The 15536-nt window shown below is 42.3% G+C and overlaps 1 protein-coding gene across 1 annotated transcript in view; it reads left to right on the forward strand.

The window, feature by feature from the left end:
• LOC123770076 (dentin sialophosphoprotein-like) overlaps positions 1 to 15536 on the forward strand; it is a 190693-nt gene that overhangs the window by 157085 nt on the left and 18072 nt on the right. Inside the window, exons 3-4 of the mRNA XM_069301501.1 lie at positions 5051 to 6992; positions 9041 to 9091. Coding sequence (XP_069157602.1) covers positions 5051 to 6992; positions 9041 to 9091 — 1993 coding nt within the window. The remainder of the gene's footprint in view (positions 1 to 5050; positions 6993 to 9040; positions 9092 to 15536) is intronic.

Below are 15536 nucleotides of genomic sequence, written 5' to 3' on the forward strand. Positions count from 1 at the left end.
AGTGCGATGACTGGATCACTGTGTAATGGAGACTGATATGCCAGCAAACACTCTCCAGGCGACCATATAACTTGGATAAGTCGCTCCACAATATTGTCGCTTGGACCGTCGACTTCCTACGGCGTCACCTGCTACATATTTACTTCTAATTTCGTTATAAAATTAGGTTATTTCGGAGTAAAAACGGGTTTGTTCATGCTCTGCATTCAGCACCAACATTACAGTAAGTACATATACCATATTTCTTCATTACTTACGTAATGCTAGGAGGATTTGGGGTATTTGGGTTTATTTGGGTAGATTTTGGTAATTCTATGGACTTGTGGGTACTGGTGGTGGTGGTAGTGTGGGTACTGGTGGTGGTGGTGGTGGTGGTGGTGGTATGGGTACTGGTAGTGGTGTGGGGTACTGATGGTGGTGGTGGTGTGCCCACACTACACTGTGGTACCCACACTACACTGGTGGTAGTGTGGGTACATGTGGTGGTGGTGGTGTGCTCACACTACACTGGTGGTAGTGTGGGTACATGTGGTGGTGGTGGTGTGCCCACACTACACTGTGGTACCCACACTACACTGTGGTACCCACACTACACTGTGGTACCCACACTACACTGGTGGTAGTGTGGGTACATGTGGTGGTGGTGGTGTGCCCACACTACACTGTGGTACCCACACTACACTGGTGGTAGTGTGGGTACATGTGGTGGTGGTGGTGTGGGTACTGTTAGTGGTGTGGGTACTGGTGGTGATGTGGGTACTGGTGGTGGTGGTACTGGTGGTGGTGGTTGTGGTACTGGTGGTGGTGGTGGTGGTGGTGGTGTTGGTGGTACTGGTGGTATTTGTACTAATAATCTAAAAAAATATAAGTGTTCACTTACGAGAAAACTTTCGATGTGAAACACAAAATGGCCACTGTGTTGATACTGGCGGCGGAGGACACTGTGACGTCCCAGATGAGTGGAGACGTGTGCAGTACCTCCCTCGGTTGCTCCCAATGTCTCCCTTAATCGTTCCCTCATAACTATTCTCTCTCACTCAGTACTTAACTAACTCACTCACTCAGTACTTAACTAACTCACTCACACAGCATTAACAGCCTGTCCTCCAAACAAGACTCAAAAGTGATTCCAAGCACCCGCCAAACCCCCTGTATATGAATGAAAAACGGTTTACACACGACTCACAATTGATTTCTTTCAAACACTTCCGGAACAAGTGTTTCACTGACGAATTTTGTTCGAACCACGATGCTGTAAATGCTTGATGATTGATTGATCAAGATTAAGCCACCAAAAAGGTGGCACGGGCATGAATAGCCTGTAAGTGGTGGCCCTTTTGAGCCATTACCAGAATCAATAGATGATATTGGAGATCTGTGGAGGTTGTAAATCCTCCACCCACGTTCTACAAATAATCGCCAACAGAACCTAAACACTTATCCTACCCTATGCCTATATATGCACAATATGGTAATATATAATAATATTAATTTCTATTTGAGAAAATTCGCGTTTTGAATGAACAGCATGTTAAAATATATGAATGTGACTACGGGGTCGACCGCTGGATGTAATGGACGTGAATCGAGGACGTGTTGAGCATTGAATATTGCTCTCTCAAAGCATCTGGGGGTTATGATGAGTTAGTTTTGTTCATTTATTATGCACCACATACCAATCCTGTGGGCGGTAGGGGAAAGGGATACAGAGGCACATATATATAATGGGCTCAGTGACTGAACTCCACAATTCATTTAGCTAAGCAAGTTACAATTGTGATGAGCTAGTTACAAAATTCAATGCACATCCTCACATCAACAATGGGCTCGAGGCCGATCACAAGTCCAGTTTCTAATTTAAACAGTTTCTGAGGCTAGATAATGATGAAAGAGTTACAAGATACGAGCTAGATGGTGTTGAGATTGCGAAGTCGGATTGCAAAAGGGATCTGGGAATTATGATTAGCAAGAATTTAAAACCAAAGGATTAATGCATGAATGTTTGGAATAAGGCAAATAGGACACTGGGATTTATTAATCAAAGCGTTAGTAACAAGACACCTGGTGTTGTTCTTCAGCCTGGGTGCTTAAAGAATGCAAAGAGGAGCTTTCCGAGCCACTGTCTACCATATTTAATAAATCAATGGAGTCAGGCAGAGTGCCAGAGTCATGGAAGGTAGCTAATGTGGTACCAATTTTTAAGAAAGGAGATAGATCACTTGCGTCAAACTATCGGCCAATTAGCCTAACGTCTATTGTGGGAAAATTACTTGAATCAATAATTGCAAATACAATTCGTCTCCATCTTGAAAAACATAAATTAATAAATGAGTCGCAACATGGTTCTACAAATGGCCGTTCATGTTCCGGCACAAACACGGGACTGTTTGTTCAATTCCCCAGCTGGTAGTCCATCTTCATATCCCAGCTGGTAGTCCATACTCATATTCAAGCTGATATTCCGTCCTCATATCCTAACTGGTATTTCGTCCTCGTATCCCAGCTGGTAGTCCGTCCGCAAATCCCAGCTGGTAGTCCATCTTCATATCCCAGCTAGTAGTCTGTTCTTATATCCCAGCTGGTAGTCTGTCCATTTATCCCATCTGGTAGTCCGTCCTCGTATCCCAGCTGGTAGTCCGCCCTCATATCCCAGCTGGAAGCCCGTCCTCATATGCCAGCTGGTAGTCTCTCCTCATATCCCAGCTGGTAGTCCGTCTTCACATCCCAGCTGGTTGTCCGTCCTTTTAAAGCGTTTTATCTCTATGTAGTGATGTAGTAAACATAAGTGTACACTTGCAGTATAACTTAAGAGGCTATTTCCAAGCCTCTTCACCCCGTGTTCATTACGATTAATTTCATCGTGTGTATCATGTTAAATTATATTGCCTAAAGTAGCACTTACTTTTGAACTATTACTTGGTTATTTCATATTCAATTACGTCATGCCTATGCATTGTGGGAAAATCTGACTCCAATAATTTGTAATTAAAATAAAATAATTCGATAGCTGTGAAGGACCACCACTTTTTGAGAAAAAGTGGAAAACAAAATGAGACAATGGATTAAACTGATACCAAGAACTAGTGTCCTATGGATCTTAGTGAAACTGTATTTTTTATGTAAAGGGAGTCAAATTCACTTGCACAAAAATGGGGGGTTCAAGTGCTAGGATACAATTAAGTTCTAGCACCTCTAATCTGATGCTGGTTCGTTCATTAGAAAGAAATGTATATACATAAACTTAAATTATAGTTCATACATAAATCAAATAGAAAATTGTTAGTAAATAATATGATTTCCTAAATGGCAAGTAAATGGTGATTTAAGAGGAAATCATTCATGTAACAAAATATTTGCGTATCTAATACTACACTACTAGATATCAAGTCAGCTTAGCTGTAAATTCTAGAAAGGCGTAATTTGTTGTCACGATCCAAAGATGACGTTTTGCCCCACGCAAATTGTTGCACGTGCAGGTAGAGAAGCCTAATACTTTGGTTGTCGTGGATCCGGAGTTGGAAGGCAATTACATTGTAGAATTCCACTAATTGGTAACTACAAGTACATCTTGAATTACGAAATATCTTCGTACAGAATGTAATTATTACTGCAGAAATCTTGAGTAAATAACTATGCAATTTATATTCCAATAAAAGGCGGAATAAATTTGGAGATTCAACGTACTGGATATTGTTGTTAATCACACAGCCTAATGACAACTAGTCTAAATTTAAACATGTGCACAATATCAGAGTTTAGAAAATTATTAGTTGCCGGGCCGAGTGTCCGCTGATGTATCTTGAGATGATTTCGAGGCTTTTTTTTTTTTTAGTGTCCCCACGGCCTGGTCCTCGGCCTGGCCTCCACCCCCAGGAAGCAGCCCGTGACAGCTGACTAACACCCAGGTACCTATTTTACTGCTAGGTAACAGGAACGATTACGAACGATAAATGTAGGAACGATTCCAGATCCCTCGTCCTCAGCTGCCGTGATATGACGTTACTTGTGGGTTGGAATAATTATTAGTTCCTAGGACACTGCCGTGATGTGTCAAGTGACGTGGCACCACTCTACTAGTCGTGGGTGTGAAATACAAACTGTTAGCAAACTGAAATACAAACTGTTAGCAAGATTGAAACGCAGATCTCCATTGAGCGCTGTTAATGGCGTCTGAGTCACGTGTTGGCGGGCGACATTCTCGCGTCTTCTTCCTCTTCCCGATTGCGCATGCGCTGCTCTCGATAGACATGTCGAGCATAAACGGATTTATATATATCAGAATTTACTAAGGAAAGAAGAGATGGTATTGATGTCACATATAATCCTTCTGTGTTAAAATATAACTTTGCGTAACATAAATTGGGTTATTAAAGTCACACAGCTAATCGAGGAAATTAAAGTGAAATAAAAGAATTTCCTCTAGAATGTTTAATATCAACTAAATAAAGAAGTTCCAGTAAGCAGTAGTATGCTACGCAATTAAACTTATTAGAGAGTAACTATTTTTTGTAAAAGAAATGATAAACTGAACTCTGTTATAAATCCAACTAAATGTGGAAAGAATTAATGTTTCTGCCTGTCGTTCCTCACGTCGTCACTCTGACTAGGAAGAATCTGGCAATATGTTTAATATAAATCATGATGATGATTAAATCTACAAGTTAGTGATTTTAGTAACTACTTGTGGTTAATACAAAGGTTGTATAAAAATACAAAAAATGTATGAAACTGTTGGTAATTTCCAACATGCATTTATAAGTGAATAAGTTGTTGATGTTTACTTTTTATTTATTAAATATTTTTCCCATGTGTCGCTCAACCTCATATAATATGGACACCTTTGTATTTCATATTTACATGCCATAAAATCTAAATTAAGGTAAAAAAAATACATTTTCAACAAAATAGTGGTTACTATTCTCAATAAAATCATGATTATTATACATGTTTTACAACATTAATAGCTATTATGTGTTCAATGTGGTTCTATAAAGAAAATTCATATGTCATTTTCACTGCAAAAACTATAATATATATATTTTCCCATCAGGTATGGTGGTATCATCAGTGACTTTGATGATAAGAACGATACCATCGATGACAGTGACTTTGGTGGCAGGAACGACACCATTGATGACAGTGACTCTGGTGGTAAGAACGACACCATCGATGACAGTGACTCTGGTGGTAAGAATGACACTATTGATGACAGTGACTCTGGTGGTAAGAATGACACCATCGATGACAGTGACTCTGGTGGTAAGAACGACACCATCGATGACAGTGGCTCCGGTGGTAAGAACGACACCATCGATGACAGTGCCTCCGGTGGTAAGAACGACACCATTGATGACAGTGCCTCCGGTGGTAAGAACGACACCATCGATGACAGTGGCTCCGGTGGTAAGAATGACACCGTTGATGACAGTGACTCTGGTGGTAAGAACGACACCATCGATGACAGTGACTCTGGTGGTAAGAATGACACCGTTGATGACAGTGACTCTGGTGGTAAGAACGACACCATCGATGACAGTGCCTCTGGTGGTAAGAACGACACCGTTGATGACAGTGACTCTGGTGGTAAGAATGACACCGTTGATGACAGTGACTCTGGTGGTAAGAACGACACCGTTGATGACAGTGACTCTGGTGGTAAGAATGACACCGTTGATGACAGTGACTCTGGTGGTAAGAACGACACCGTTGATGACAGTGACTCTGGTGGTAAGAACGATACCGTTGATGACAGTGGCTCTGGTGGTAAGAATGACACCGTTGATGACAGTGACTCTGGTGGTAAGAATGACACCAACAGTCCGTCCTTGACGAGGAAGGTAAGAGCGACCGCATCGATGACAGACCAATCTTCGTCGCCTGGTGGTAAGAATGACACCGTTGATGGCAGTGACTCTGGTGGCAAGAACGACACCGTTGATGGCAGTGACTCTGGTGGTAAGAATGACACCGTTGATGGCAGTGACTCTGGTGGCAAGAACGACACCGTTGATGGCAGTGACTCTGGTGGTAAGAATGACACCGTTGATGACAGTGACTCTGGTGGTAAGAATGACACCGTTGATGACAGTGACTCTGGTGGTAAGAACGACACCGTTGATGACAGTGCCTCTGGTGGTAAGAATGACACCGTTGATGACAGTGACTCTGGTGGTAAGAACGACACCGTTGATGACAGTGACTCTGGTGGTAAGAATGACACCGTTGATGACAGTGACTCTGGTGGTAAGAACGACACCGTTGATGACAGTGACTCTGGTGGTAAGAATGACACCGTTGATGACAGTGACTCTGGTGGTAAGAATGACACCGTTGATGGCAGTGACTCTGGTGGTAAGAACGACACCGTTGATGACAGTGACTCTGGTGGTAAGAATGACACCGTTGATGACAGTGACTCTGGTGGTAAGAACGACACCGTTGATGACAGTGCCTCTGGTGGTAAGAATGACACCGTTGATGACAGTGACTCTGGTGGTAAGAACGACACCGTTGATGACAGTGACTCTGGTGGTAAGAATGACACCGTTGATGACAGTGACTCTGGTGGTAAGAATGACACCGTTGATGGCAGTGACTCTGGTGGTAAGAACGACACCGTTGATGACAGTGACTCTGGTGGTAAGAATGACACCGTTGATGACAGTGACTCTGGTGGTAAGAATGACACCGTTGATGGCAGTGACTCTGGTAGTAAGAATGACACCGTTGATGGCAGTGACTCTGGTGGTAAGAACGACACCGTTGATGACAGTGACTCAGGTGGTAAGAACGACACCATCGATGACAGTGCCTCTGGTGGCGGAAACGATACCATCGATGACAGTGACTCTCCGGCCGCGAAAAACGACTCTGATAGTGGAGATGGCAAGGACAGCCACGAGATCTTCTTGGCGACCGACACCCACCTCGAGGTCAACTCCACCACTGACAAGCAGACTATAGATGGCTCAGACATTCTTGTCCACACCAGGGTGAGTGACTTCGTCGCCTCCTTCAGCAGGTGTTGCTGTTGGTCCTCTGTTTGTTACGGCCCTCTCGGGTCGCAACCGGGTTCTTTCTCTGATGATGTTAGAGGTAGAGTATCCGGCCCCAAGCTAGTAGTGGCTTTCAAGGGATGTGATCCGTAACGCAAGTAAAATAAAAGGGGAAGGGAGACAAAGGCAAAAACTTAATAATATAATTATTACCGTCACCATAAATAATATAAAGATTATCACAAGGGGGAGGAATAAACACTATAATATACAAAGTAGTCTTCCTCTGAAGACTCTGGACGTTCACGGTGCTCTACGATGCTAAGCTCTTGGTCCTCTTGGGGCCTCACGACGGATCCTTCGATTCTCTTGAGTCTACCCTGGCCACAGGCCAGCCAAATCACAGTTCCACTGGGGGCACCGTCGTGGAGGCCATCAACCACAAGTCCAGCCGGTAGCTGGCAGGTTCCAATCAGCAACGCTGGTTAGGCCACTCCACGACCGATACTAGGGTAGCGAGCCCTAGTCAGGAGCCTCGTGTGATCCCACAGACCACTCTCCTCGCCACAACACCCCAGTGGTTAAGCGTCTCCACCAGTCAGTCCCGGGTACGACAATCCCTCAGCTGCCACGTCACGGACAGGCTAACACCACAGTGTTCATCCGGGGGGTGACTCACAGTTGCTGCAGCAAATACTTGGTGACAAGACGGCTGCCTTGGGTAGACTGATCCAACGTTCATTACAGCAGTCCCAGGTCGACTCTGTAATTAGACACGTCATCAGTAATAGGGACACTCTAGGGCACCTCACAGGCTTAGACACAAACGCCCACCTATCCACTCCATAGATGGCGTTGCTGTCTAAGCGTCACCTCACCAGAGGTCAGCAGCGGCAGTGTTATGAGCTGATCAGGACGGGAAACTAGCCCTTGTGGCTGGTATTTCTCGTCCTCACTTGATGGCGTCGTCCATTTGGAGGGGGTTTCGGGAGCTGACCCACAGATGGCGCGGTCGTCACTGCTCCGTGCTCGGACGCTGGGCTCGGGTCCGTAACATTGTCTCAGCTCCTTGGATGGTTAACTCACTGGTGTTGTAGTGGAAATGTTTTTACCATGGCTGGATTGTGTCATTCAGCGGAAGTGGACTGATGGATTTCGTAGTCTTGAGTCATAGTGTTCCGGGTCGAAAATGCCTGTATTGGTGCTTCTGTAGTATTTATTTATTTATTTATTTATATTCAAGAAGGCACATTGGGTTGATGAGAGTACATAGCATTCTGTTATACATTCTTTTATAGCCACTAGTACGCATAGTTTTTTGGGAAAGTCCTTACTCTAACAGATAATTTTAAGTTGGTAATTTCTAGTAAAATTTAAAAAATGTTTTCAGATACATTATACGAAAATTGTACAGTGTAGTACATGTTGTTTTAATATCGTCAGGAAAGTTTTAGGTATGTCGGGCTAGACCATATATACCCGTTCGCCAGCGATGTACGAACCAACGCAGGTCAGGTAAGGCATACTGATAAAGTTATCCTTTGGAACAAGGAGAGAAGAGATTGAGGAGAAGAGCATACTTGATATAGTGCCAGGACTCAAACCAATGCTCGCTAGTTTCCATTTCTGGTCTCTGATCTGGAAGCAATGTAACGGACAATATTGACAACATTGGCCTCATCCAAGTCGTTGAACAGTAATAGTTGTTATTTGCACTTAGTGAGAGATTGTACTCTGAATCATGGTCTCATGTCTGTTAATACGAAAACGCACCTCAATAAGTCTTCATACCTTAATACCTGATGGGGCATTGTTAAGATAGTAGGATTAACATCATTTGGTCCTACTATCTTGGTGCAGATGTCTGTCTAGCACCTGGACGAACTGTGCACAGGTACTGTATTATGCATCCTGTTGCAACAGCTACAGTAGGTTACAAGTTCAATTGTGATTGCTAAATATTAGACCGGATAACTGACAGTGTTCTCGTTACCCAATTGCGCATTCTTGGTGTTGTCTTAATTATGCTTTGTTCCTGCCCTCAGGTGATCAATATCAAGCCTAAAGGTGGAATGCAGAACACCACATCCATAAAGGTAGGTCTCCACACCACAACCATACATGTAGGTCTGCACACCACAACCATACATGTAGGTCTCCACACCACAACCAAACATGCACGTCGCACACCACAACCATACATGTAGGTCTCCACACCACAACCAAACATGCACGTCGCACACCACAACCATACATCTAGGTCTCCACACCACAACCAAACATGCACGTCGCATACCACAACCATACATGTAGGTCTCCACACCACAACCATACATGCACGTCTCATACCACAACTATACATGTAGGTCTGCACACCACAACGTACAGTCAGTCTCCACACCACAACCATACATGTAGCTCTGCACATGAGTAGTGTAAAGTGCGACTTGAACTGTCCCAAACCCGAGGAGAACCTCCGGGATTGAACTCGGCCATAGTCAAAAGTGGTGTGGGAGTCCGTAGAATGGGACGGGTTGCGTCGTGGGGGACGGGTAGCGTCGCAGGGGTAAAATGTAAGGGATGTTGTGTGTCATGTAGGTAAGAGGGGAGGGGAAGATAAGTATGTGGGCATGTGTACATCATCTCAAAGGTTTCCCCGGATGTTATGACGCGTGGCATCCGGCCAGGCGTCACTTGAGAGAGTGTCATGTTGGGTAGGGGCTGGAAGCTAAGTGGTTAGTATGCAGTCATAGAGTGAGGGGAAAACGGACGTGATCCCAAAATGGGCGGACGTGATCCCAAAATGGGCGGACGTGATCCCAAAATGCGCGGACGTGATCCCAAAACGCGCGGACGTGATCCCAAAATGCGCGGACGGGATCCCAAAACGTGCGGACATGATCCCAAAACGCGCGGACGGGATGCAAAAGGGGAGGACGTGATCCCAAAATGCGCGGACGGGATGCAAAATGCGCGGACGGGATGCAAAATGCGCGGGCGTGATACAAAACACCGGGTAGCTTCCAGAGCTGTACATACTCAGCAGCATCACACGTCCTCATAGAACTGAGGTTTTCACCACATACCACCACATAGACTTGAGAATGTCATGTATGGAGGAGGAGGAGTATGTAGGTTATGTTGTGAAGGGAGGGGGGAGCCCTAATACCTGAGAGGATATCAATGACGTCCATTAGTTCTCCCCCTACATGGACAGGAAGTGTTGAGGGGAGCGTGAGAGTCCAGGGTCTTAAGATTGGAGGGAAGAAGGAGGAGGGGAAAGGGAGGTAACAGCTGGCAGTGGGTTTGTGTGTGAAAGTAGTCATTATTTTTTCTTAAAGAATGACAGTTTTATATACCTCCCTGCTTCCAGAGAGTTAAGGATATGTGGGCCATACCTTCCACATAGCTATGAGGAGTGACACCACATGACCACATGGGTTACCTCTTCAAAGGCTGAGGCCTAACTGTTGCGAATGTCATCATCAACCTCTACCATAGTCAATTTTTGCCCCCCCTCCCCCCCCTCCATCCACATAGCAGGACATACCACATACCAACACCACCACCACACTGCTGTGAGTGACAGCAAAACGGCATACCAATACGGCATACCATACTCGCTCCTGACACAGCCCACACCGGCACATAGCATTGAGTGTGACAATGTTCTTTTTCAAAGGCGTGCCATGAGCACAACATACAAATTCCATCAAGAACTACCTACATGTTGCTAAACAGTCCAATCTCACACAAGGCAGTCATATGGGCAGTAAAGGCTTGCAGAGACGCATAAAGGAGTCCAGGACTGAACCCCACAATTCATTTTTAGCTAAGCAAGTTACAATCATGACGAGCTAGTTACAAAATTCAATATGACGAGCTAGTTACAAAATTCAATATAAGACAACACATCGTCACGGGAGACGCGATCTCTACCTACAAATTGTTCTTGTTAACTGTGATCACAACAGCTGCTGGCCCAAATAAATATCATTGAAATGTATGCGTGTCTACTCAATCTCCATCACCTCTTCTTCCTACACCCATTACTGCTGTGCAGAGCATGTATCACACAACGGCGTTATCATAGCAAGACAATGTCACAGAAGGTTCAAGACTCCTGAATGAATGAAACAGCAATCCATCTCGTTTAGGTCTAACCTTCGTGGCGGTTTGAGGCGTAGTGAGATGGACGAGGTACTGGGATGGCCTTACCCTCTCCCCATCCACCCCCACCAAACCCCTACCCCCCTCCCACCCCCCTTCCAAGCCCAAACCATCAAGCATCACTTCACCCTTCCCAGACCGGATGTTCTGTGCAAAGCCTTTAGTATTATTTCTGATCATATGTGTAACCTTGTATCGCAATGTGACCAACATGGTATCATCATTCTTTGCTCAAATAGCATTTTTTAAGTATATCGAGAGTCATAAGCAGGTCTTCAATCTTATTATTATAACATATCATAATTTGTTGAAAACACAACTGCATGGGATACACATAGCAGTCAGTGGTTTCTCTCTCTCTCTCTCTCTCGCTCTATTCAGATCATTTTATAGTTGGGGGAAAAGTAACATCAATTCCTTTCTCCTGCCGCCGCTGTTCACATATCTTTTTTCATTTCACTTAGACTGGCAGCGCACCAGAGGATGGAAGACTAATGTCAATTTTTTGAGCCCCCGTCACTCTCACCCTTATAACCTTGTAACGTAACACGACCAACATGATGACATCGTTCTTTGCCCAAATATCATTAATGTAACGTGACCAATATGGTAACTTCGTTCTTTGCCCAAATATCATTTTAAGAGTAACGAGCTTCTGTCCGATGTCTGAATATTGAAATGTGATCCCCATTTAGCCAAACACAATATCTCCATTACATCTCATACCATATAAATATTACGGTCTGCAAGTTTTAGACCTCTGTAACACATTGTAACATAACGCAAATCAACTTTCTACAGACCAAAATAACATTTTTAAATGAAAGTATGACTTAGTCCATCTCCATTACATCTCCTACCATATAAATATTAGTGTCTACCAGTTTTAGCCCTCTGTAACACAATGTAACGTAACATGGAAATCAACTTTGTCTGATGACCAAATAACATTATTGAAATGTCAACCATGTTTAGCCATTACATCCAAACACAAAGAAAAATATTACCGCTTTTCTTTGAGAAACTTATATGTGGTGATCATATCTCCAGAGTCCACACAATAAGCCACACATCACCAATCTTCTGTTTTCAAATCACAGCTCGCATCTAATTTAATGTTATTTTTTTTTTTTGCAGAAATTATGTTTTGAGAATATGCTCAATGTCAGCAATTACTATTCATATCATCAAAGTCCTTTCAGTCATCAAACAAGCAGAGGTGCCGCATAAACCACTAAATATCTGATGTATGCAAGGTACATCATTTCGACAATTCTGACACCGACCCGCCTTAGCGAGATGACTGTGCACAACAGTAGCCCCAGCGAAAACATAGACTTTTAATAGCAAGACAATGACACAGAATGTTCAGCACTCTTAATAATTTTATTCAAGCACTGGTAACGTAGCATAATGTAAGATTTTTTTCACATTTCATATTGCATGTGTAGATTTAGTTTTAACAAAAAGTGAAACACGAGAGCATGAACTAATAGGGTTGAGATGGGAGGAAAGGCTTTGCGGAAGATAGAAGAGCTGAGGAGACATGTTCGCTACCTACATTACTATTATTTCTTGCAGACTTGCAGACCTGACCAGAAAAGCAGTCAGTCAGTCACTCAGTCAAACATTTTTATAGTTAAAAGTTTTTCATCTTAAGAAACAGGGACTACTAGTCTTCATATTTTTTTTTCTTCTACCAAATCAAATAGGGGCGAGGGCCACTACCACATGACTGCGGGAGCGAGCATTCGAGCAGTGTACCTATTGTTGTTGTCTGTCTGTCTATCGCTTGACTAGGTTAAGGACCGCAATATCCCACACCATACATGCTATGGGCTCTCACTAGTCAATAAACACAATTTTGTATCATTTCTCGACTAAATAGCACTCCGAAACATTTTTACATATTTAAATTTTACATTGTCACGTGCACAGCCATCAAAGGGGAATCTCACTACTGCACGGATGTCATGTGTGTGTGTGTTAAATAAAAGGTCCCTACATAGCTTATCATTTTCACTGAGAAACTTATATGTGGTAATCATATCTTCCGAGTCCACACAAACAACCCACATCCATATTGAGAAAGAGAGAGAAGGCAAACATAGCTTGGTTATTGCATCTAGTTTTAAAAAGGGGTAAGAATAAGAAGAGTCATGTTCCATAAAAAAATACTTTACAGCATCCATTATTTATGTGCAGTAAGAGGGAAACGGGATCCGCACTTACAATTTCCAAGCATTACAACGCTATCGAGGTAAACATAACATAAAGACAATAATTTAGTAGTATGCTATTAATCAGCTAGTCAAACCTTAACATAACAGATATGATTTCACAGAGTTTTTAACCTTTGCAAGTTTTTCAATGTTTTCTCTTCACTTGTGCTAAGTGAGTCAGACAAAATGCGACATTTCATTATTAGCCAGGCAATACGCTATTAGCTAGACAGTCAAAACATATAACACGTATTATTTCACAGGATTTTTTTCTAGCAAATATGCTTCCTTTAAGCAGTTCAACACATCAAACACCAGCAGTCCGCGAAATTCCCTTTAGTCAATAATCATCCTTTACAGTATTTCTTGACTAGAATAGCACTCCAAAACATAAGTGGTCATTTTTATTCTCACTGTCGCACTTATAGTCAATAATTTGTTTCGCAGAGTGACAAGTTATGCTTAGTGACGAGATTTCACGGTGAGCATAGTTTAAGAAAGTTCACACTGTATTAATTATGGTCATGGATATGTTATGTTATGTTTATGAAGATCATTACTTCTTATTTTTAACATTTTTCTTGCCCCCAGCTTTTCAGTCTTCTCATATTCTTTTCAAATAAAGTTTGCTTACTGTTTTCCAGTAGATTGGCTTCACATTACATATATTAATCAATTTTCAAATTCAGTTCAGTTTCTTTTCAATGTCACAGCTTTGTTGTCCCCCTGCCCGTATCTAGTTCAAGATCTCTTATTATCAATGTCATTAATACTACTATCATCAACCATGTATTGGATGTCTCAGACATTCAGTTAACAACTTAGTAAGTGTTTAATGAACGTGAGAATCACTTCATGGGCGCTCATTTTAGTTTAGGATAAGGTTTTTCCATCATGAAATACTATTATCATTAACCAGGTATTGGGTGGCTCAACCATTCAGTTTACAACTCAGTAACAGTTTACTGAACATTTAGTTTAGTTTTAAGTTTCACAATCTTAAATTAAATACTATCATCATCCCCGTATTGGGCTCTCGGACCTGCGGTCCGAGTCGGGACCCTAGGTCCTGACTGGTTTGGAGTGGAGACGGGTTCAAGTAAAAAAAATGGGCACACAGGAAATGATTTCGACGTTCAGTAAACACTTACAGAGTGGATAACTGAATGCCCGAGAACCCAATACGGGGATGATGATAGTATTTAATTTAAGATTGTGAAACTTAAAACTAAACTAAATGCTCACACATGTGATAATTTCCACGTTCAGTTAACACTCACTGAGTTGTAAACTGAAAGACTAAGCCAGCCAATGCATGGTTGATGATGTTAGTAATATTTTAAGATTGAGAAACTTTAAACTAAATGACCACACATGTAGCGATTTTGCATTCAGTAAACACTTACTGAGTTGTAAACTGAATGCCAGAGCCGGCCAATACAAGGTTTGTGATAGTAATATTTTATTTCTTATTTACGATGGAGAAACTTTAAACTAAAAAATGAGGTCACATGGAGGGATATCTATATTCAGTAAACTGTTACTGAGTTGTAAACTGAATGGTTGAGCCACCCAATACATGGTTTGTGATAGTAATATTTTATTTTTTTACGATGGAGAAACTTTAAACTAAAAAATGAGGTCGCATGGAGGGATATCTATGTTCAGTAAACAGTTACTGAGTTGTAAACTGAATGGTAGAGCCACCCAATACCTGGTTAATGATAATAGTATTTCATGATGGAAAAACCTTATCCTAAACTAAAATGAGCTCACATGAAGTGATTTTCACTTACTGAGTTGTTAACTGAATGGCTGAGCTATCCAATACATAGTTGGTGATAGTAGTATTAATTCAAGATGGAAAACTTTAAACTAAACTAAAATGAGCGCACATGAAGTGATTCTCACGTTCATTAAACACTTACTAAGTTGTTAACTGAATGTCTGAGACATCCAATACATGGTTGATGATAGTAGTATTAATGACATTGATAATAAGAGATCTTGAACTAGATACTGGCAGGGGGACAACAAAGCTGTGACATTGAAAAGAAACTGAACTGAATTTGAAAATTGATTAATATATGTAATGTGAAGCCAATCTACTGGAAAACAGTAAGCAAACTTTATTTGAAAAGAATATGAG

This window comes from Procambarus clarkii, chromosome 45 (assembly GCF_040958095.1).
Source record: "Procambarus clarkii isolate CNS0578487 chromosome 45, FALCON_Pclarkii_2.0, whole genome shotgun sequence".
Lineage (NCBI taxonomy): Eukaryota > Metazoa > Arthropoda > Malacostraca > Decapoda > Cambaridae > Procambarus > Procambarus clarkii.